Source organism: Brassica napus, chromosome C6, assembly GCF_020379485.1.
Source record: "Brassica napus cultivar Da-Ae chromosome C6, Da-Ae, whole genome shotgun sequence".
Classification (NCBI taxonomy): Eukaryota; Viridiplantae; Streptophyta; class Magnoliopsida; order Brassicales; family Brassicaceae; genus Brassica; species Brassica napus.
The window spans coordinates 38,871,964-38,893,874 of record NC_063449.1 but is presented as its reverse complement, the minus strand read 5'-3'; the positions used below and the strand labels follow the sequence as shown (position 1 = coordinate 38,893,874).

The window sequence follows — 21,911 nt, the reverse complement described above, 5'->3', positions numbered from 1 at the left end:
TCTTAAAAAAGAAACAAAATAATAAGAATTTGTCAAATTATATTATATTTTTAAAATAAAAATAAAAATAAATAAAAAATATAATAGTTGCCCAAAAAAGAATTTTTTTAATATTTTTAACGCCATCAGCAAAACACTAAACTTTAAATTTTAAATCTTAAACTCTAAATTTTTGGGTAAATCCTAAACCCTTGGATAAATCTTAAACCCTAAATCATAAACACTAAACACTAAATCTTAAATATTTATCCAAGAGTTTAGAGTTTAGCATTAAGAGTTTCATGTTTAGAATTTAGGGTTTAGTGTTTTGCTGAGTACGTTAAAAATATTAAAAAAATCATTTTTCGGCAACTACTATTTTTTATTTTTTTTATTTTTTTATTTTAGAAACATAATATAACTTGGTAAATTTTTATTATTTTATTTCTTTTTAAAAAAATATTAAATATGAAATAACGAAATTCACCCTACCCCGAGAAAAAGTCAGACATGCAATATTGAAACTCTTTGTAAATAAGTTAAGTGGAAGAAGAAAACACTTGTTGACAAAGAAACTGAGAGGAACGAGAACAATAAACAACTAAAGGAAAAATAATGCTCAAAAATAATAATGAACGTTTTATTGAAGGGGAACAAGCATGTGGCTATAGATTTTGTTAATCTGTCAAAGATGAACATGCACATCAAAAAAAATTGTTTGCTTACAAAAAATCATATTGATATGAGTCCTAAACTAATAGAATATTCAAAAATACATGAGTTAGCAGACATAAATTCTGGTAGACTGAGAAAAAAGTTACATACAAACTCTCAAATATTTCAAAGTGGATAAAGATTTTATGATCTACTTGATTTTCAAAATAATATATTCCTTTAAAAATCTTGATTTTTATGGCATTTAAAACTTCATTTCCGGAATGGGGATGTTACAAACCATTTTTTCCCATTATAACATAAATAAACTAAACTATACATAATATTAAAACCAAATGCAACAGTCAGATTAGTGGAAGAGGGGAAACTAGAACTATTGGTATTTGGTAATAGAGTTGTTAATAGCAAAATCAATCAATTAGACAGTATAGCTTGGTAAAAGAACTGTAAACTTCAGTTACAAAAAAAAGAACTGTAAACTTGAATATGTGAGTTTTTTTAGTGAGGGGGTTCTAAGCTAAGGATCCAAAACTCATTTGCCGAGAGCAGGAGCTTGGTTGATTAATCTCCTCTCCATCGCGTACTTAAACTCAAAACCTCCAAAACCAAATTCATTGTATTACCAGTACCGGTAGTTTTTTCTTCCTATAAATTATATGTAGATGACTATTTAAGATTGTGTGAACACGAAAAGGAAATGATAGATGGTCAAGGGGAGCCTAGGGGGATGAGAGATTTTTCTCCAAGGAGAAGATGGTTATCTTGGCGTAACTTTTATACTCTTGAGTTTAATCCGATTTCTGGGATCATGCTTTGAGTACTTTGTTATCTTTTCATGGTATAAAACAGTCGACAAAAAGGGACATGTGCTTACCATTTACAGCATTAACTATTTTGGTATAGTAACTTCTGTAGAAGAAAACTATTAATTAGTCAGGACTGAGGAATGTATGGACGTAGATTTCGACCCAAAAAAAATGTATGGACGTAGAAGCGAACAAACGGCGGATGTCAATTATACGCACAATGTTGAAGGAGATTCGAAATATGTGATTAGACATGAGATAAATAAATAAAAGTAGTTTGGGTGATAAGAAAAGATAAGGAGGAGAAGAACAGACGAAACAAATAAAAAGAAGCAAAGGGTCTGAGGAGAGGCTACAAAGGCACAGCAAAGGTCAAGATAAGTAGTTTTAAAGAATCAAAAAGTGTTCTGAAACTTCAAAATTCTAAAATAAAATTTAAAGGCAGAATTTTTCAGATGTCCTCCCCGTGCACTGAGGAGCTACTTCACTTTTCTTTCCTTTTCCATTCTTTCTGTAGGAGAAAAAACAAAGAGAAAAACATAAGTTTTTTTTTTTGAAAAGAAGAAAAACAGAAGCTTCAACAAAAAAAAAAACACTGACATAAAGAACCTTTTGTTGGGAAGCTGCCACCATCCGTATAATCTACTCCCTCTGTTCCCTGAAAATAAGATTTTCTAGAATATACACGTTTATTAAAAATTTAATAAATGTTTATGATTTAATTTATTTTTTATTTTATTATACACTTTCCAATAACTTTCCACCAATGAAATTTAATCAATTCAAATATTCTCAATTAATGTTTCTCAAAAGTATAAAAAAATACCTTAACAATATAGAAAATGTATCTTTGTGAAACAAAAAAAAAATCTAAAAAATCTTACTTTCTGGAATGAAAGGAGTATTTATTATTTTAACAGTAATTTATTATGTTACTATTTTATTCTTGAATCACCGACAATACTATTACTAAATACACAAAAAGGATCCATTTCTTTTCGTTTAGAACGTTCATTGTGAAGACTTAAATTGTAAAGTTTATCTTTTAGCTATTGGACCATATTTTCAAATTGTAAATTAGTTTAAATTTGTTCAAAAATAAAAAATTAGTTTCAATGATTTAAATCAAAAGTACCCGCTAGAAAGCAGCCACCCAAACGATCAATAAAGATTTAAAATTTTAGAGGGTTATTTATTTATTTTTATATTAAAATTTTTACTTAGTATTTATATGTTAGTATAATTTATAATTCTTTGATAATAGTAATATTTATAAAACATTTTAGCATTAGTTATGAAACTTTTATCAATAAATATATTGATTAAGTGTGCATTATTGTTAAATAATAATAATATTTTAAATGTAATTTTTATTAACAAATTATTTTAGTAGAATTGTGATTAAGTAAAGTATTGATGATAACATTGACAAATATTTCTATACAATTAAATTCATAAAATTATATTTACCAATCATTAACAGAATTAAATTAGTTTTAGTGTTATTTATCTGATAAATATATACGTATACATATGATATTAGATAAAAACATAAAAATATGTTATTAAATTTTGCTTAAAATATTAGACCGGCACTGTGTATATCTAGAGTAAAAAAACATTATGCCAACATGAGTTTGATTGATCCAATTAGCAACTTGTATTAAAACTAAAATTATCATTACTTCTTGAAAGCAAAAGTATTACAGTGTTTTAAAAATGTGCTTAAAATACAGGAATTTATCATTTAAAATAAATGTAGTGCTTGTCTACGCTACGAAGAACTGTATCTCCATCATTTTTGCTATCCATAGCGAATGTAAATAATTGACTGGAAAAAGATATCATCTGAACATATCAAATCATGATGCATGGAGATGCAGCGGCAACGAATAACCTGCCCACTTCCACCTCCAGAAAAGAGATTCAAAGCATAGAACTTAATCCTTTCAAACTTCTTAGCAAACGTAGTTGACATGTTAAAGAAGGCATCTACCCCACATCTCCTATAATCCAAAACCTTCGACTCTCTATTTTTAGAAATTTCACATGAAACTACATATATACGAAAGCCAGTTCAAAAAAAAAAAAAAAAACTACATATATACACCACATGATCAACTAATAAAGCTGATAAATTATTTGTATACCGAGGATATAATAATATGTCTACTAGATAAGAGCATAGGTGACTGCGAAGAAAACAGTGGAACTAGTTGTCGTGGTCCTACACATGGATATGCTTTCTGTGTAGGGATGGTCTTCACTGCAAATTTGGACTCTTATCTCAGACGTGCGAACTGCTCCTAATCAGTATTCTCGCCATCTCCCATCAACGGTCCCGAATAGTTTACAAAACTTATACGTCATATTTATTGAATAAGAATTCGGTCTTAGGTAAATAGCACAAAATGATGATGGGTTATTTAAAAACGTGTATTAGAAATTATCGACTGATTACCAAAAAAGCATTGAAATCGGCAAAAGTGACGAAATCTTCTTTTCTTTTTTTTTGTTGCTAAGAATGTTAATTTCATTTAAGATATAAGGTTTTTCTACTGAGAGATAGAACCTAAACAAGAGATACCTTGGCAAAAAAGAATGGAAAAAAACAGGGTATCAATCAGCTAAGCGTAAAATAACTCCAAGAACAGACTCATGGAGAGACTAGGAAAATAGAAAGTGGGTCATAACTTCATATGAGCCAAAGTGTCATAAGGGAGCTGAATTTTCTTCGCTTCCTTGCCGCATAGATAGAGTCAATGATGTGTCTATTAATTTCATTGAAAGCCACCAATGGAGGGAGCGGAGTCTGGTTGTGAAGCATATTATTCCTCTGCTGCCAGATGGTGTAAGTAAGGGCTTGAACCACCATCATACGCAGGATATATGGGGTCAAGGATGTGGACGATGAAGCCCACTGCATCAGGTGCGACCAGTTTGAGAATGGTGGCACCAGGTCTCTGATCCTATGATTAATTTCAGTCAATAAGACCCCAGCATAAGGGCAAGAGAGCATCAAGTGGTCCCTAGTTTCCTGTTATGTCGAGCGATGCAGCAGTCTGTTTGGATCTGTTGAAATCTCTTACAGACATGTTTAACGTTATAAATTAGAAACCATTATCTCTTTGTTGCTTTAGTGTTAAATTTGAACGTCATCTTCCAAACTACTTCCCTTCATATATATATATGAGGGAGTCGATGTGTCTGCAAAGTATGTATAGAATAAAGAATTAAAGATATATCTGTCAAATCGACTTTTGAAATTTACCAAAAACGCATAAACTTGTACTAATATGTTGATTCACTGCAAACTAAACATAAGCTTGCTGATAGAATTTTGAAGCTGAAAAAATGCAGACTTACTTCAAATTTTTTGGATGTTAACAGATTAAACATAAGTTTACCAAATTGTTTATAAAGACTATCAAATAGAATTTAAAGTCTGCTAAAGTAATATTAGATAAGAAAATTTTGAAATTCTAATCTCTCAAAAAAATATTGAAATTCTTAAAAAAAGTATAGGTAGATTATTGTAGTTATTTATAATATTTTGAGTTATTATAGTAAATATCTTTAAAATTTAGAAGTTGAAAACTTTAGATTCTTTTATTTGTAATCTTTTAAGTTCGAGATCAACTTTTGATCCTAATACTTTTAATGAATCAATAAATAGTAAAAATAATTTTCTTTAAATATAAGCTTGTCACTGGCTCAAATCTCATAATGCTAAAGCAGCAGTCTCATCTAATTGATTCAGTTGGCCGCACCCCCACTTGACTGCCAACTTTCACCTTTGACAGAGTTGATTTTTTTTTTGGGTCAAAGACAGAGTTAATTAATAACTGGAGTTATGGACTCCGAGTCTGAAACCAATTGAACCATCACACACATACATGATGAATCATTATAAAATCACAAGAAACTAAATAAAAGAAGAATATTATCCGAATTTAAGAACTCTACTCTGACTTAAGTGTGAGACGTCCCACCATTGTCCCCTCCACTGCCGCTCACAGCAACCTTAGCTTTTCCTATACGCAATCCGTTTTTTAGCCGGGGTTCTTAACTGATAATTTGTATTTTTTTTCACGCTTTTCGGCTAAGAGACGGTTCTTATATCTCTTATTTAAAAGACGGTTTTTAGCTTTTCTTAGTTAAAATTTAAGAAAAAATAAGAACCGTCTCTTAACCGAAGTTAAAAACCCCAGTTAAGAGAGTAGGGTTAATCATGTTCTTCCACTATACAATCCACTCGCTCTTCTCTTCTTTTGTGCTCCAAAACCAAACATAATAACACTCACAAACTCTCACATCCCTCTCACATCTCTCTCATCTCACTCTATTCTCCTCTTTCTTTTTAAATCCCCAAATTACCCTGGAAATCGGTGGAGACAAAGCTGATCATAGCTCTCAATTCTTTCTTCAAATTCCAAGCCTCTGTCTCCTCATCATCTTAAGAGGTATACGTATTCTTCTTTTCTTCAAATATTTAGCCTCTATGTACTTGGATTAACTTATGTCTCAAAATTGTGCGTCGAAGGTTGTAATTTTGACGATTAATATACAAGCATGGTTTCGATATATAACTGCAAAAAAGTTTTGGTCAGTCCAATTTTCTCTCTTTTTTTTGAAAATGGCTTTAATATTCTCATTTAGTTTCAACCTGCTCTTTCTTTTCGTTCTGCTCAACAACATTGGATACCCTAAATTTTAACTACACCTTATACGGTTAAACCTATTTTTTTTTCACTTCCAATTTGGATGCTACAGCTAATAAGATACCTTAAAGTTATAAGAAATTAAATTGTTTATTGTATAGTTGTTTCGCCCCACAAATCTCACTTGATACTGATATAACCCTTTTTCAAGAAAAAGAAAAAAGAAGATCATAATGAACGATGTTAAAAAGGAACTTAATTACGGAGATAATTTGATTTCCAAAAAAAAAACTTATGGAGATAATTATATAAAGTATGAATCTGCTTGATAAGTAATTTGATTTCGCTGTCGGTGATATCTCGTAGTATCCGTTTGTCTGTTTTTTTTTTGTTGCTTTGTGTTTCTTTTTGTTTGTCGGTTTTTTGTCGGTTTTTTGTCGCTTTGCGTGTCTGTTTTATTTTTCGATTTTACTGTCGGGGAAAGCACATGAAGTAGAAACTAGAAAATGTATGGAAATACTCGTAATCTAATGGCTTGTTAGTGTTATTGCTAAATAAAACTAAAAGAATTTGTTTAGAGTTGACTGGTTGATGGATGTGTCAGTACTAAATTTGTCACTTCTGATGTTGTCTAGTCATTGACTCATTAGGACCATTTGTAGTCACACAAATGTTCCTCCCACTTGTTTTTTCTTGTAATTCAGGATCTATAAATAACTCAATTAAGTTCAGTCCACGAATAAACTATTTTTCTGAATTTTCAAATGAAACCTAAAACATGTTTTATATTTTATATGGCCACAGAACTATAATGTCACAGGGTTGCTTGGAATATGAATTTCAGGAAAGTCCACTTGTTATTTCTTAAATTATAATTTTTATTACAGTATATTTAAAGACATTCTCGACTTTGTTTGGACATACCCAATCGTGATCATCAAAGTTCTTAAAGTTATTATTACTTTCTACGTATTTCTCAATTATTACTGATCTAGACATTTTCACTTTCTCTAAATATTTAAAAATTGTTACAGAAAAAGATAAAACAACCTTTAGTTGCTGCCCAAACTATGAGATCCATCTTAGACCTTGAGGCTGAAGCTTCATCGGAACATAATCATCCAGAAGATACCACCAGTAGCCAAGCTGCCTCGAACTTATATCCGGTAGCAGAAAACTGCAGACCCATCTCTCTGAATCTTAGCCTTCGTTTCGACGACAACAACAATTTGGATCTTGAATCATCTTCTTTGACGCTGCCAATTTCGAGCACGAGCGAAAGTAACAACCCAGAGCAACAACAGCAACAACAACAACAACCGTCTGCATCGAAGAGAGTCTTTTCTTGCAACTACTGTCAAAGGAAGTTTTACAGCTCTCAGGCTCTTGGCGGTCACCAGAACGCTCACAAACGTGAAAGAACGCTCGCAAAACGTGCTATGCGTATGGGTCTGGCTGGGGTTTTCCCTAGAGGATCCAGTAGCCCCTACGCCACAGCTGCTCTCTCTTGCCTCCCGCTGCATGGTAACATGACATCAGTCAGGACTTTGGGAATACAGGCGCATGGCTCGTCCCACGACCTAAGGCCAGCACCAGAAACGATTATTAGAAACATTGCCAGGTTTAACCAGGGGTATTTTAGTAATTGTGTACCTTTCTACGTGGAGGACGACGGTACCGAGCTCCTCTGGCTGGGGAGTTTCAGACAAGCGGCGGGTGCTGCGGTTGCGGCTGAAGCTTGTAATGATAATTTAGGTGAAAGTAAAATGGATTTCTTGGAGGTAAAAAAAGCAGTGGATATGGAGAGTTGTCTTCCAGATCTAACCTTGAAGCTTTGAGCTATCTTTTTTTTTAATTCTTAATTTGCTTGCACGAGCTACATATAACTCTATTATGTACAGTGAGAATTTCACAAACCATTATGATCAAATAATATTCTCTCGTTAACTTGTTTAGGTGTATACTTTAGAAATTTCTAATTGCGTCAATGTCTTTAAGATACCTTTTGGCGGCTGTATATACAAGAGGTTGAAAAACGTCAGACGATATATACAAATAGAAATTCGACATACAGAGATAGATTTGGAATTCAACTGGATTATAGAAAAGTTAAAGTCGTTGGCTGTGGGTTGACCCATGAAGAACGAGGAGAACAACTTTAGCCATAAGCTGATGAGTGTAACTGGATTTTATGATGGCTCGCTAAATCGTTGGACAAGAAGTCAAGAACTGTGGATGCCTTGAAGAAACTAAAAGAAGAGATTCGTTAGGCAATGAGGCTTTGCACGGAGGGGAGCAAATGTGAGGACGTGCCAAGGGGATCAATGGAAGATGAATTTTCTTACAAAGGAGAGAGAATTGAGGGCTGAGCTAAGTGAAAGAAAGCAGCCACGCAAAGTGAATAAACCTGCCATGTATTATGTATACCACTCCATGCATAGCTAAGCGATATTATGCCACCTATTCTATTTGGAGTTCACCCTAGCGTGAGCCAATAGGATTTTATTATTTCAAATTCGATATCTTTTAAAAAAAGAAACAAAATATTATCAAGTTATATTATGTTTTTAAAATAAAAAAGTAAAAAAAAAATAGCAGCTACGGAATCCTAAATCCTGATCCCTAAACCCTAAATCCTAAATCCTAAACCCTTGGATAAACCTAAATCCTTGGGTAAACCCTAAACCTTTGGGTAAACTCTAAACCCTTGGGTAAACCCTAAACCCTTGGATAAATCCTAAACTCTAAATAAAAATACTAAACCCTAAAACTCTAAATTCTAAATCCTAAACCCTAAACCCTTGAGTGTTTTAGTGTTTAATGATTTTGATTTAGAGTTTAAGATTTATCCTAGAATTTAAGATTTATCCTAGAGTTTAGGGTTTACCCAAGGGTTTAGGGTTTAGGATTTAGGGTTTAATGTTTTGCCGACGACGTTAAAAATATTTTTTTTTGTAATTACTACTATTTTTTATTTATTTCTTTTTACCTTTTAATTTTAAAAAGATAATATAATTTGACAATATTTTGTTTCATTTTTTAAAAGATATCGAATATAAAATAACACAATCATATTAGTTGTTGAAACTATAGGTTCACCCTAGGAGGTGAACCCAAGAATAAGTCTGGTGGATTTTGTCATTTTGAGCTTTTTCTCCTTTAACTTGGTGTGTACTAATCAGAAGATTAATCCACCAAAAAGTACTAGCCATCCTACAAGAAAAAACGTAAAACTCATTAAGTAGACAATAAACTATTCATAGAAGGGTTAGATAGCAAACATCATAAAATAGAATAGAGGAGATATTTAACTTCCATGAAACCATATTTCGAGCTTAACTCTCTCGAAGATATTTAAGAGCCGGTTCTTAGCTTTTTTAGTTAAAAATTAAAAATTAAAAATTAAGAGACGGATTCTTATATTCCGCTAACTCTATTCTAAGAAACCCCCAATAATCATGGTCTAAGAATCTTAGACTTTTTCGAATGTTCAGTTTTTTTTTGTTGTTGTTGTGAATACTGTAAATGTAAAGTTTGAGATGTGTTAATATTTTTGTTGACGTCAAAATTAAGATATGTTTGTTGATTTATATTGGTGAAAAGTGCTAGTACTATATAGCTTATATAGTATTACTTTGTATTTATAATAATAGAGAGAATAATTATATATAACTCGATCTGGATCTATTGCGGAAGATCCGACACCAACAATCATGTGCCGGCATGACGCCGACTGTAGTACTAGGGACTTGGAAAATATATAAATGGAGTCATTTGATGATGGTAAAATCTACAACCAAATCCGTTGAAACATGCACCGAAAGTAATGTGCTCGACTTATTAAAGTTATGTACCATAACAGTAAATTTGTCAATTATACTAATATAAATATCATAATCTAATTACGAAAGAACTACAGATAAACCACTTCACAACCAATATCAACAGATTTCTTCACAGCATCAACCACCAACTGCGTCTTCTTACTGATCTCTTGCCACCTTGGATCGGCCTCTGAATCACCCCGCTTGATTCCTTGGACAAGCCTCACAAACTCTCTCAGCATCGTTGCCTCCTGCGACTCCTCAGTTCCGCTGCAGTCCACCGTGACTCTCTCCGGCATCATGTTCCAACCAATGTGCATTTCCGCGAACTTAGCGCCACTTGTGTACTCGAACCATGCTGTGTCCTCCTTGTAAGGGATCACATAGTCATTCATATGAGTTGACCCTTTTGATCCTGACCATCCATTTCAAACAACTGATGTTAATACAAATACTACATTTTTGTTTCTCTGGACTTAAACATACCTAGCTACATACCTGAGATAGCTAAATCAGTCGAGAGTTGAGAGAGAAAGGAGCAGTGGACGATTGCAGTTGCGGTTGCAGTTGAACCGAACTGAAGGGAGGCAGAGCAGGACAAGATGGTCCCAACAGAGTTTGTGGCGACGGAGGAAGGAAGAGCCTTGACAGATACTGGCATCTGGTAAGACATAGCCCATAGAGCTGCTCCTATAGGGTACCAACCAAGCTCTCCGATGGCTCCAGCTAATCCCATCGCTTCTTTGGTCAGTCTCTCCAGTACTTGCTCCGGTACCAGAGTCGTCATCGTGCTGTACATCTGCTAAACATATATGATGATTATATATAACACATGTTATAGCTCAAAGAAAGTTCAAAACTTTGGGGACAGTATTTACTCTTAGCCGAAATGATTCTTAAAATCCGATTTATACGGCTTAACATGTTTTAATTCGGATAAGATTGGTTTAACTCGATCTAAATTAGTATAAATCTATTAAATTAAATAATAATTTAGTACAAATTTACAATTTCAAAAAAAAAAAATGTTTTGTATATCTAGTTATAATTTGATCAAAACGATTTTATCATTAAATCCAATAACTAAAATGTCGTATATAAACATAATATATATATATATATATATAATAAATCAATAATTTGTCAACTCTTATGTTCCAAATAATCTATCTAATCGATATTCTTCTACAAAGGGCATAATTATTGCCTAATGATTTCTTGAACATTGATATTTAATGTCAGGCAGCAAACACATACTGCTAAACTACATATACTCAAGCCTAACTAGTACTGCTTTGCTCAAGCTTATAAAATCATGAAATAAAATTCACTAATCTATCTTATACTAAGCCTATTTCAGTATCAAATAAGTAACATATCTTAAACCTATTTGAGTTCTTCTAATTATATGGGTCAATTAAGCAAATAACATAATCTACGGACCAGTTTGCAATATTTAACTAAAAGACAAAGCTTACGTGGCGAACGTCTCCAAGCAATCCAGAATCAAACATCGTTTCTCTAATCTTGACCGTCCGTTTATGATGCAACCAGATCGTACCGTCCATGAACTGTACGCCGTTAGATTCACACGCCTCCACGATCTTATCAATCTCCGCCGCGTTCTGCGCCGGAGGTTTCTCAACCAGCAGATGCTTTTTCTTCTCCGCCGCCGTCACCGCCCATTTCGCTCGCTGAGTCACCGGCATAGTCAAGTAAACGGCGTCGACGCGTGGGTCGTTGAGTAGCTCTTCGTAGCTTCCGTACACCAAAACAGTCTCTGGGGATAAATTATTTGCGGCGGCGAAGGTGTTCACCGTTTCGATCGACGGATCGCTGATGGCGATGATAACGGCGTTAGAGGATTGGGTTACCGTTCTGACGAATTTTGACGCGAATCTGATGCATCCGAGAAGGCCAATACGCACCGTATTGTCGTCACCCATTGTTTTTCGTTTAATGTTGCAGAAATGCTTCAGAACTGAGCTGATGTTCTAATGAAAGTGATGAGATTTGAAGGCATTCTACGTGGCAAATTATGAGCCCATGGTAAGAATTTTAAATTATCTTCTTCATTTTATGCGTGTTATCATACGATTTTTATACTCGGTTTCTTCAGTTTGGTTCGGTTCAGGTTATCCGGGTTTTTAATTTAATAAGTAGACTATTGGTCTTAAATTATTAGGTTCAAATCGTTTAAAATTTTAGTTTCAAATAAACATTTATGATAAAGGTTCAAAAAAAATTATCAAGTTTAGTTAACCTTATAAGTTTATAGAAAAAAATCTCTGCATACTTTCTGAATTTGTTAGTTTTGTCGAATTTGGTTGATTCATTATAATTCTCTATGCAATTCAGGTTATAATAATAAGAACAGGTACCGACCGGTTCGCAGCGATGAATTTCAATTTGGTTAAGCTTGTTTTGTTTCGGATTTATACCCACTGGGCCAACACGTGAGCGTTTTAACAGAGTGACACCACCTGTTGAAGGGTAATTTGGTCACTCTAACAGAAAACTACAATCGTCAAAGTTACCAGAGCGAATATATATTGAAAAGATTTCATCAAATCTCTCTCTCTTCGTGATTTATCCTTTTCTCTGAGAACAAACACATTCTTTCTCGGGAAAATCAAGTATGTCGTCTTCTTCAGGCAATCGAAGCAACAACAACGGAGCTTCTTCCTCTCACCCTCCTCCTCCCATCACTTCATCTCGTCTCCACGTCGCGAACAAAGCCAAAGAGATCCTCGCGACACGCGACGCCACAGGAATCACCAGACTCGTCACGAACCTCTGCTACGCGAAAGAATCAGACGAATCCTCGAGCCTTCTCTACAAAACCTTCAAGAAGCATTTCCCGAATCTCTTAGCCGTCAAACTCATCCACGCGTACAGATTCATCACGACAACGTTTCCCTCCTCCTCTCGCTCAGGCCTTCGATCTTACCCCCTCGAACTCCTCGTCACGCTTCTCATCGATCTCGAAGAGTCTAACGTCGCATTGAAAACAGAGGCGTTGAACGACGTGAAAGAGCATCTAAACGCTTGCCTTGTACATCAAGAAACCTCTGATCGCGAGTTTAAGCTCCTCTCGAGAATCGTATCTCGCGTCTCCGTTGATTTCTTCATCGAATCCATCCCGTGGGAGGAGCTCTCTTCCTTCATCGTCTCTTTAAACGACAAGAAAATGCTGCTGATGTTCGGGGAGTTACCGACGGTTCTCGACGAAGGTTTCTTGAAGCCGTTGCTGGAGAACGGTCTCGCGTTCAAGATCCTTAAAGGCTTGTTTAATCAAGATCGTGATGATGAATGGTGTTTAGCGTTGGAAGCGGGGTTTAATCTGATGCTGCAGCTGATAAACCTGGAGAGGAAAGATTTGGTTTGGGATTCGGTTTACGCGATTGTGAGTTCGGTTTGGGAGATGGTTAACGTGCGGAAACGAGATATGGTTGTGCGTAAAGGGCTGTTGAGGTTGGTGAGGAAAGTGCGTGGTGAAGCTTTGAGGTTTCGTGGGCGTGAGTATGAGTTTGTGTCGCGTTTGGCTTTGATGATTAAGAGAATCGATGGACTTGGAGATGATACGAAGGTTGCTGCGAAAATGATCCATGATGTTCTTGATAGGTATTACATGGGAGGTACAGGATTGGATTCGGGTTTCGTCCCGGGCCTAATTGGTAGTTACTCTGCTTAAACCGATTCTGGGATTTAGGGTTTATGCATTTTTTTTTGTAATTGGTTTTAGCTATTGAGAAGTCAATAAAAATTAGGTTGGTTTCTTTGAGTTTGTGGATACGTTTTGAGTCAGACCATTAATGAAATTTGAGCTGTGGATGTATTCAAGCGTTTTGTCAAAGATCTTGTTTCCAACAAAATGGGAATTTTTATGAAATTTGATATATGTCAATGCTTTTCATTAAACCTTGAGGAAACAAAACAATAACCAGGCTCCTTCCTGGTTCGCTGAACTCACGGGGTTTCAGCTATCTGAGTTTGAATCTCAACAGATGGTTCTTACGCCTTCTCGGGAAGAAATAAAGGCTCTGTTCTTCAAGCTCAACCCAAATAAAGCCCCTGGGCCGGATGGGTTAACCTCTGGCTTCTTTAAAGGTGCTTGGTCAGTGATTGGTGATGAGACTACAAACTCGATCCAGCAGTTCTTCTCTTCCTGTTTCCTTCCGGCCGCAGCAAACGCCACGATCCTCTCACTTGTACCTAAGTTTCCAGGAGCAAGCAAGATATCTGATTTCAGACCTATAAGTTGCCTCAATACGGTTTATAAGGTTATATCTAGATTGCTAGTCAAGAGATTAAAGCGGTTCCTGCCTAAACTAATTCTACCAAGCCAAACGGCGTTTGTCAAGGATCGGTTGCTACTGGAGAACACTACCCTTGCCGGTGAATTAATAAATGGCTACCATCGAAACAAAGGCTCAAAGAAGACTACCATAAAGGTGGACATAGCAAAGGCGTTTGATACGCTATCCTGGGATTTCCTCTTCTCCTGCCTCTATGGTTTGGGTCTCCCTCCTCTCTTCCTCTCCTGGTTGCGAGCCTGTATATGTACTACAAGTTTCATGGTTGGGTACAATGGCACGGTGAACGGTTATTTCAAAGGGAGTAGAGGGTTAAGGCAAGGGGATCCCTTATCTCCTTACCTGTTCGTAATTGCGATGAACTGCCTTTCTCATATGCTCAACAAGGCGGCCGCAGAGAATCGAGTTAAATTCCATGCTAAATGTGAGAAGGTTAAACTGACACATCTTTCCTTTGCAGATGATCTCCTGATCTTTATCGATGGTTCTATCAACTCTGTCCAGCAAGTACTTCAACTCCTTCGGGAATTTGAAAACAGATCAGGTCTTGCAGTGAGTCTTCAGAAGACATCATTCTTTGCCTCTGGAATGGAACAAGCAGAAATTGAAATGATCCAAGCTTCTACTGGCATGTCGTGTGGGTCACTTCCATTCCGGTACCTCGGTGTCCCTTTAAACTCCAGAAAGCTTTCCATAGCTGGCTGTGATATACCCTACTGCAACAAGTGAAAGCAAAATTCAATTCCTGGTCAGTAAAGACTTTATCTTTTTCAGGACGTTTGTTGCTAATAAAAACGGTGATATCGGGGATTACCACATTCTGGTGCTCTTCCTTCATACTTCCCAAAGCCTGCATAAAGAAAATAAACTCTTTATGTAGTACTTTCTTATGGAAAGGAGACACTGACTCTAGAAACTCTGCGAGGGTAGCCTGGGAAACAGTTACACTGACGAAGGAGCAAGGAGGCTTAGGAGTGAAAGACTTACTAACCTGGAACAAATCATGTTGTCTGCGGCTTATTTGGATGATATTTTTCAGACCAGACTCTGTCTGGGTGTCTTGGTTTAAAGAAGTCATTCTCAACGGATCAGTCCACAACTACTGGTCTACTAAACCAAGTAGCACCTACTCTTGGCCAGTGAACAAACTGTTGAAGTTGAAAAGTGTTGTATATCCTATGATTCGTCTCCAACTGCAGAATGGGAAAATGGCACGATTCTGGCATGATAACTGGAGTCCGTTTGGCTGCCTCTATGACTATCTAGGCGCTTCTGCAACAAGGCTTGGAATACCTATAAATGCGACAGTGGCCTCGCTATTAAGGGATGGCGCTTGGAGGCTACCACCTGCAAGATCAGAACATCAGTTGAACTTACACTCTTTCTTAACCACTATCCAATTAACTGATGTAGATGATGCATACTATTGGGAAATTGAAGGTACACCGATGTTGAGATATGAAACTGGAAGGATTTACCACTACCTGAGGGGCAATATCGAAACCGTTCAGTGGGCATCAGCGGTTTGGTCTCCTAGAAGCATCCCGAGGCAATCATTTCATGCTTGGTTAGTAGTACTTGATCGCACTCCAACCCGTGATCGTCTCATCAGTTGGGGTCTCCAAGTAAGCCACCTATGTCTCCTCTGTAATGCTAACTCTGAATCAAGGGATCACTTATACATGGACTGCCCGTTTAGTTTCGATCTCTGGACTTTGATCGCCACTAAGTGTCAACTCCTGCCCCTTCGAAACTGGTCCGCTCTCATAAATCAAATGACTTCTTTGCCACCTCCAAGGTCAAAGAAGCTCCTCTGTCTCCTTGCGTGGAAAGCTGTGATGTATTGGTTATGGAGGGAACGAAACGAGAGGCTCCATGCAAATACTTTCAGAACCATCGACTCTCTTCTCAAAACCATTGATCGCCAAATCAGGAATCATATTCAAAGCTTCCGTGAATCAAATCATGCTCTCTCCTCGAAGATGATTCAACTCTGGTTCTCGTAAATCTTCTCCGGTGAAATCAACTGCAACTCTCCTCCATCTGATCGCTTCAGAACCTTCCCGTATCTGATCGTTTCTGAACCTTCCCGTCTCTTCTTCTCCAGTTGGGCCTGCTACTCTCAAATGGGCTTCTATCTTCACTTTATGGGTTTCAATTATGGTTCTTCTTTTGTACTGGGCAAGGCCCTCGTAACCATGGTCTCTGACCTGTAAACATTTTGTTTCCTTTTTTATTAATGAAAGCCTTAGTTTCAAAAAAAAAAAAAGAAACAATGAATAGTCACAGGGAATTTTAATAAAGGTGGCCAGTGTTCTAAAAATCATCGGTATAGGCATCGGATACATAAATCGAAAACAAAACTATTTTGCATACCGATTTGTTTTTCAAAAATCGATTCGCCTAAACAATAATTTCGGCTAAACCACCACCTAGCAATTTTTTCAACATTGCTTGCGGCAAATGTTTATTTTTCATGTTTATTTAACCTATTTCCAGCTCTGGAGATGATTTTTGTAACATCCTTGTGGGCTTTATTTTCATTTAACGAATACAAAAAGGCCGTAAAGAACATTTCCTTCAATTGACACGGACACGACACACAGTCTCAGTGCGGAACTGTTGTAACTATTTCCAAAGGCTTCTAGAATCATCTCAACAACCGCTCTGTCTTTCTTTTTTCTCCCTTCGCTCAAAACCTCCCAAAACTCAAAAATCAACAGACAAAACATAAAAAAATGTTCGGCGTGGTCTTCCCGAATCGAAGTTTCCCAATGGACATCTCAACCTTCGTCCAAATCGACACTTTCCACTGGGTTCTCGACATGAACCACTTCGTCGGTAAGTCTTCTTCACCTTCTCCTCTCCTCATCTTCCCAATAAAACAAATTTCTCCTCAGGCGAAGCATACGATCAAATCGGAGAGATGTGCATCTTCCTACTCAACAACTTCACTCTCCCACCCGACAAAGCGCTAGCAGTCTACGTCCAATCTCCAGGATCCGCTTTCGCCTTCTGCGGCGCCGTAACCGTATCTCGACCCTCGGCGGTTTTGTCCTTACAGTGGCCGGAGCCCGGAAGCGCGGCGCAGATGCAGCTCACGGCGGGAGACTCGACTCCTCTGTCGGCGAAAATCGGGATCTCGGTGGAGGACGCGGCGTCGCTTCAGTCGTTGGATGTGGCGGCGGAGAGGAAAATCGAGCGGTTGGCGATGAGGGTTGGGGAGAATCTGTTTAATTTCATGCAGTCGTTCTGCGGCGTCGATGGGAGCAAGTTGGTTGTTCCGATGGATATATTGGATCGGTGGTTTAAGAAGTTTCAGGAGAGAGCTAAAAGAGATCCTGGTTTTCTCAAAAGCTTCGCTTTGTAGAATGGTTTTTGGCTTTTGCGTCTTTGGTCTTGTCTAAACCTCATTTTGGCAACTTAAGGGTTCTGTATGATGAATTGAAGAAGAGATTCTAGTTCACTTTAGTTTGCAATTGAGTATAATATTTGCTTTATATTTTCTTCTTGATCAATATCCAAGAAATCGCTATGCAGTGTTAGGATCTTTATAGAGGTTTATTGTTTAGGTGGGCGCGTAAGCCGATTTTTAGAACCTGTGATTACGAATCCATTAACTTGATGCTGTTTCTTATCTGGTATGTCCAAGAGCTCGAAATTTCTGCTCTTAGCAAGGAAAGTGTTACTTTAATCATTACCGGGATTCCCTACTTTGCCATCTTGACGGTTTTACTCATTTAATCTTGAGTTGTATACGGTAAATTGAAGGGGAGATTGTAGCCAATGAGAGAGTGTGGAAGATATGAAATGTTTTGCTTTTAGTGTTCTTGGTTTGCATAGAATCACAGTTTCAGCAAGTGGATGCTGATTCAGATACCATCATGTTTCATAAGCTAATCTATGCAAATTTGAATGTTCAACGTTGTCTTAGTTTGCTAATGTAGATGAAAGGTGAAGAACAAACCAAAGGACTGAATCTATGATTTTTAGTGGCATTCTCTTGATCTTCTGAGTGCACTTGATGTAAAACATTAGTTGGGATAGATTAGCATACGGTTTATTTGGTTGGACTTGCCTGTGTGTGTTTTTCTGAGCTATCGGGCCATCAGCATTACTATCTTTTAGAAGCTCTCATTCACACTCTACATGTTCTAGCTTCGAAATGTTTGCGCTACTTTGAATTTCTGTTCGTATTAAAAAAAAGATGCGCCCTTTTTTGGTGTAAAGGTTCACCCGTAAATAATTTGTAAACTGAAGAACACTTGCCAAAGAGTTCACCTGTAAAAAAGATGCTTTGTATTCAGGTTTAGAAAGAAATTTATCTGTTTTTTTTTGCTAAAAAAGAAAAGAAATTTATTGGTTTCATTTTATTTTTTCAGATGGTTTACAAAGCTTTTATGTTGTGACTTGTGAGTCGTCTAAATATTGTGTCTCGATGACTTGCTCACATTGATTGGGTGTTTCGATGCTTCCCCTGTATGTGTTTTAGGACATATGCCATCTCAGTTGCCTCATATTCTGTCGCTGACATAACATGAGATGTACTGCAAGTTCATCGTTTTCAAACTTTTTGATTTTTACTCGTTTCCTATGTACTAATTAGGGGTGGGTAGTTTACCCGTATCCGAACCCAAACTGAAGTAGGATATTCAATTAGGAGAAATTAGGTATCCGAACGGGTAATATCCGAACCCAAATAGATATTCAAAGATAACAAAACTTTATATTTATTACTAACCTTATATTTCTAGTTTATATCTCTTATTTTATTTAAAATATTTATATTGATACTACACATATTTTAAGTTCATACAATATACATATAATTACGGAGTAAATGATTTGCTACTCACTTAACATGCATGTCAAGTTTTTTGTTTCAAGAATTAACAGAAGTTACGTCTGAAATTTAAAAAAGAATAACTAGATTAGTGTTATTTTAGTTTTAAAATGTTATGTCCAAATCTATTAATCATTCAATTTATTAAAAAATAAAAAAATGAGTTAAGTGAAAGTTATATTTTTAAATACAAGGAACTTGAAAAATGAAATTTTGCCTTTTTTTTCTTTTAAAATCTAAATATCCGAACCAGATCCGAAATACCCGAATCTGAACTAAAGATGTCTGAACCCGACCCGAAGTACGGAAATACTCGAATAGATTCTACGCCTCTATAACAAAATATCCGAAAATTCGAAATATCCGATCCGAATCCGAACAAGTACCCGAACGCCCACCCCCAGTACTACTAATTAACACATTTTTGAAAAAAAAAATTGAAAGGAAACCTAATTTGAAAAAAAAAAGAAGATTAAATTCTGGACACTTGTGACCGGTTCGACCATGTATGAATCTACCCGAAAAGACAGAAAAAAATAATGAGGTTCGGCTAGGCCATACTTTTCTTTTTTCCTTAGCTTCAAAAAGGAAAGACTTAAGAAAAAGACATAAATAAAAAGAGGAGAGGAATTTAAAAAAAAAAAAAACCCTAAATCCACCGAAACCAGGAACCCCCAAGCCGTTTAAAAGCCTATCGCCTCATTACATCGGAGTCCGATCTCATCCAACGAACTACGCTTCTTCATCTTCCCCTGCTGAAACTCTTCTGGTCTCTCGGTATGTTATCTATTCTAGATCTTAAAAATTCTCATTCTTTCAAAGCAGTAGATCTCTGCCCATGCTCATGGTTTTTTTGCTTCTCGAATTGAGACTTAGCTGTGTACGATTAGTTAATACTCGATTCGTATTCCGTATCGTGATTAGGTTTAGATTTATAGTTCATCATCAATTTTGTGCTACAGAAACCTATCAGATTGTAGATTAGTATGCCTGATTTGTGTTGTGTTTCTCCTTATATGCAGAACCAAGTATGTTTTGTCTGATTCTGATGCTTGTGTACATGTCTGACAGGTTTTACAGTTGGATTCAGATATTATCTTGAATTTTTACTCGATAACTAGCAGCAAAAATATGGATGATTGGGGTAAGTTTATGCTTTTATTATTATTACTATCTCTTTCACTTGGGAAACTTTTTGGAGTTTGATTGCTTATAGTTTTTTTTTATTTGATGATTACAGAGGATGAGCAACTTGCACCACTTCCAGCTAAAGCTGAGCTTAAAAGCAACTGGGATGACGAGGATGTAGATGAGAATGATATTAAGGACTCTTGGGAGGACGATGATAATGATGACGAACCTGCTCCTGTAAAGCCTGCTACGGTGAAGGCTCCTCCTAAGAAAGCAGCAGCCAAAGCTGTTGAAAAGAAGGGTAAATCAGCCGATGTTCCAAAAGAAGCACCAAAGGAAGAGCCTTTAGATCCCATCTCTGAGAAACTTCGCATGCAGAGGTATATTAATCTTCTGCTTTGTTGAGACAAAGATTTAATAAACAGACCAAATCTGTGTGTATTCTTATGCATTATGTCCTTTCTCTCACAGGCTTGTTGAAGAAGCTGACTACAAGGCAACTGCTGAGCTCTTTGGAACTAAGGGTGAAGAGAAGAACCTTGATGTGTTCATCCCCAAGTCTGAAAGCGATTTTTTGGAATATGCTGAAATGATTTCTCATAAGCTTAAACCATATGAGGTATGTTTGCATAGCCTTTAATCTCCTTTGTTATATAAGTAAACGCTCATGGCATGGCATGTTGAAACTTATATTTTTGGTTTCTGTTTTGCAGAAAAGTTATCATTATATTGCGCTACTCAAAGCAGTCATGAGACTTTCGTTGACCAACATGAAGGCAGCAGATGTTAAAGATGTTGCTTCCTCCGTTACAGCTATAGCAAATGAAAAACTTAAGGTGGAGAAAGAAGCTGCTGCTGGCAGAAAGAAGACTGGTATGTGCATTGACACCTTCTTAATTTTTGGGTTATAGATTTGTAGATTCGTTATTCTGAAGTTAAGTGTGAATCCTTTGTGATGATCAGGTGGGAAAAAGAAACAACTGATTGTAGATAAGGCCAATGACGATCTAGTGGCTGGTCCTTATGATGCCATGGACGATTTCGACTTCATGTAGATTATAAGAGCTTTTTTGTGGGAATGCTATTTGGATTGTCCGGAGTCTATATTATCATTAAAAGTTTATTATTTCTGGAAATATACTTGGAAAAAAATATTGATTTATGCGTATTGGTCAGTTTGGTCTGGAGTTATTCTCTCAAATGTCATGTTTTTTAATTTTGTTTTTGAACTAATATTTGAACCAATTTAAAGGTCGTATAAATTTGACATTGTTCTGAAGATGATACGATTCTCTGAAAAGAGCAGTGTTATGATTCTCTGAAAAGAGCAGTGTTCTTTTTACATTTTTCAGGTTTCAAATTGTTTTGCACCATGCAAAAGATCGGTTTGATCTTTACATTATTGTATATCATCTGATTAAAGAGTTTTTTAACATTGCAATTGGTTGGTGGGCATTAGGGTATACTATTTTATGAACGTTTATTTTTTGTTTAAGCTAATCTTAATTCCCACAAAACAAAGAAACTCCCAATATTTTATTGGGTCCCTGCATTAGAGGTAGTGTTATTCTTTCGAGACTCTTCAAAGCTCTACACGTGTCTCTGTCTTTGCTCCTGGTTTTCTCTCTATCACCACTCTCTCTGTCTCTTATCTCTCGCCGGAGACTATGGCCACC

General features: G+C 36.3%; 6 protein-coding genes across 9 annotated transcripts; 5 read left to right on the top strand and 1 right to left on the bottom strand.

The window, feature by feature from the left end:
* The first annotated feature begins 5,273 nt into the window (after positions 1-5,273).
* On the top strand, positions 5,274-8,072 carry LOC106426233 (zinc finger protein 4). 3 transcript variants are annotated; one of them, XM_048760212.1, is made up of 3 exons: positions 5,274-5,923; positions 6,004-6,065; positions 7,156-8,072. In XM_048760212.1, the coding sequence occupies exons 2-3, from the start codon at positions 6,033-6,035 to the stop codon at positions 7,957-7,959; spliced, it is 837 nt and encodes a 278-aa protein (XP_048616169.1). In that variant the 5' UTR covers positions 5,274-5,923; positions 6,004-6,032; the 3' UTR covers positions 7,960-8,072. The 3 variants fall into 3 exon arrangements, with proteins under 3 accessions (XP_048616169.1, XP_022560423.1, XP_013722403.1); XM_022704702.2 differs by lacking the exon at positions 6,004-6,065 and having other exon boundaries at positions 5,278-5,923; positions 6,926-8,072; XM_013866949.3 differs by lacking the exon at positions 6,004-6,065 and having other exon boundaries at positions 5,282-5,923.
* A 1,806-nt stretch (positions 8,073-9,878) lies between these two features.
* LOC106426287 (uncharacterized oxidoreductase At4g09670) lies at positions 9,879-12,020 on the bottom strand. Of its 2 annotated transcripts, none has more exons than XM_013867011.3 (3): positions 11,424-12,020; positions 10,444-10,747; positions 9,879-10,360 (listed from the first exon to the last, which is right to left on the bottom strand). In XM_013867011.3, exons 1-3 carry the CDS (start codon positions 11,889-11,891, stop codon positions 10,035-10,037), a joined length of 1,098 nt encoding a protein of 365 aa, XP_013722465.1. In that variant the 5' UTR covers positions 11,892-12,020; the 3' UTR covers positions 9,879-10,034. The 2 variants fall into 2 exon arrangements, with proteins under 2 accessions (XP_013722465.1, XP_013722466.1); XM_013867012.3 differs by having other exon boundaries at positions 10,444-10,744; positions 11,424-12,019.
* A 357-nt stretch (positions 12,021-12,377) lies between these two features.
* LOC111207295 lies at positions 12,378-17,732 on the top strand. The gene has a single exon (XM_048760210.1). The coding sequence runs from the start codon at positions 12,584-12,586 to the stop codon at positions 13,637-13,639; it is 1,056 nt and encodes a 351-aa protein (XP_048616167.1). The 5' UTR covers positions 12,378-12,583; the 3' UTR covers positions 13,640-17,732.
* On the top strand, positions 15,287-16,267 carry LOC125588520. The gene has a single exon (XM_048759908.1). The coding sequence runs from the start codon at positions 15,287-15,289 to the stop codon at positions 16,265-16,267; it is 981 nt and encodes a 326-aa protein (XP_048615865.1).
* LOC106426285 (protein OPI10 homolog) lies at positions 16,848-17,765 on the top strand. The gene is made up of 2 exons (XM_013867008.3): positions 16,848-17,102; positions 17,162-17,765. Exons 1-2 carry the CDS (start codon positions 17,000-17,002, stop codon positions 17,629-17,631), a joined length of 573 nt encoding a protein of 190 aa, XP_013722462.2. The 5' UTR covers positions 16,848-16,999; the 3' UTR covers positions 17,632-17,765.
* A 1,932-nt stretch (positions 17,766-19,697) lies between these two features.
* Positions 19,698-21,519, top strand: LOC106426284 (eukaryotic translation initiation factor 3 subunit J). Its single transcript, XM_013867007.2, has 6 exons — positions 19,698-19,881; positions 20,176-20,248; positions 20,345-20,615; positions 20,707-20,854; positions 20,949-21,108; positions 21,199-21,519. Exons 2-6 carry the CDS (start codon positions 20,236-20,238, stop codon positions 21,288-21,290), a joined length of 684 nt encoding a protein of 227 aa, XP_013722461.1. The 5' UTR covers positions 19,698-19,881; positions 20,176-20,235; the 3' UTR covers positions 21,291-21,519.
* The last annotated feature ends 392 nt before the right edge of the window (positions 21,520-21,911 follow it).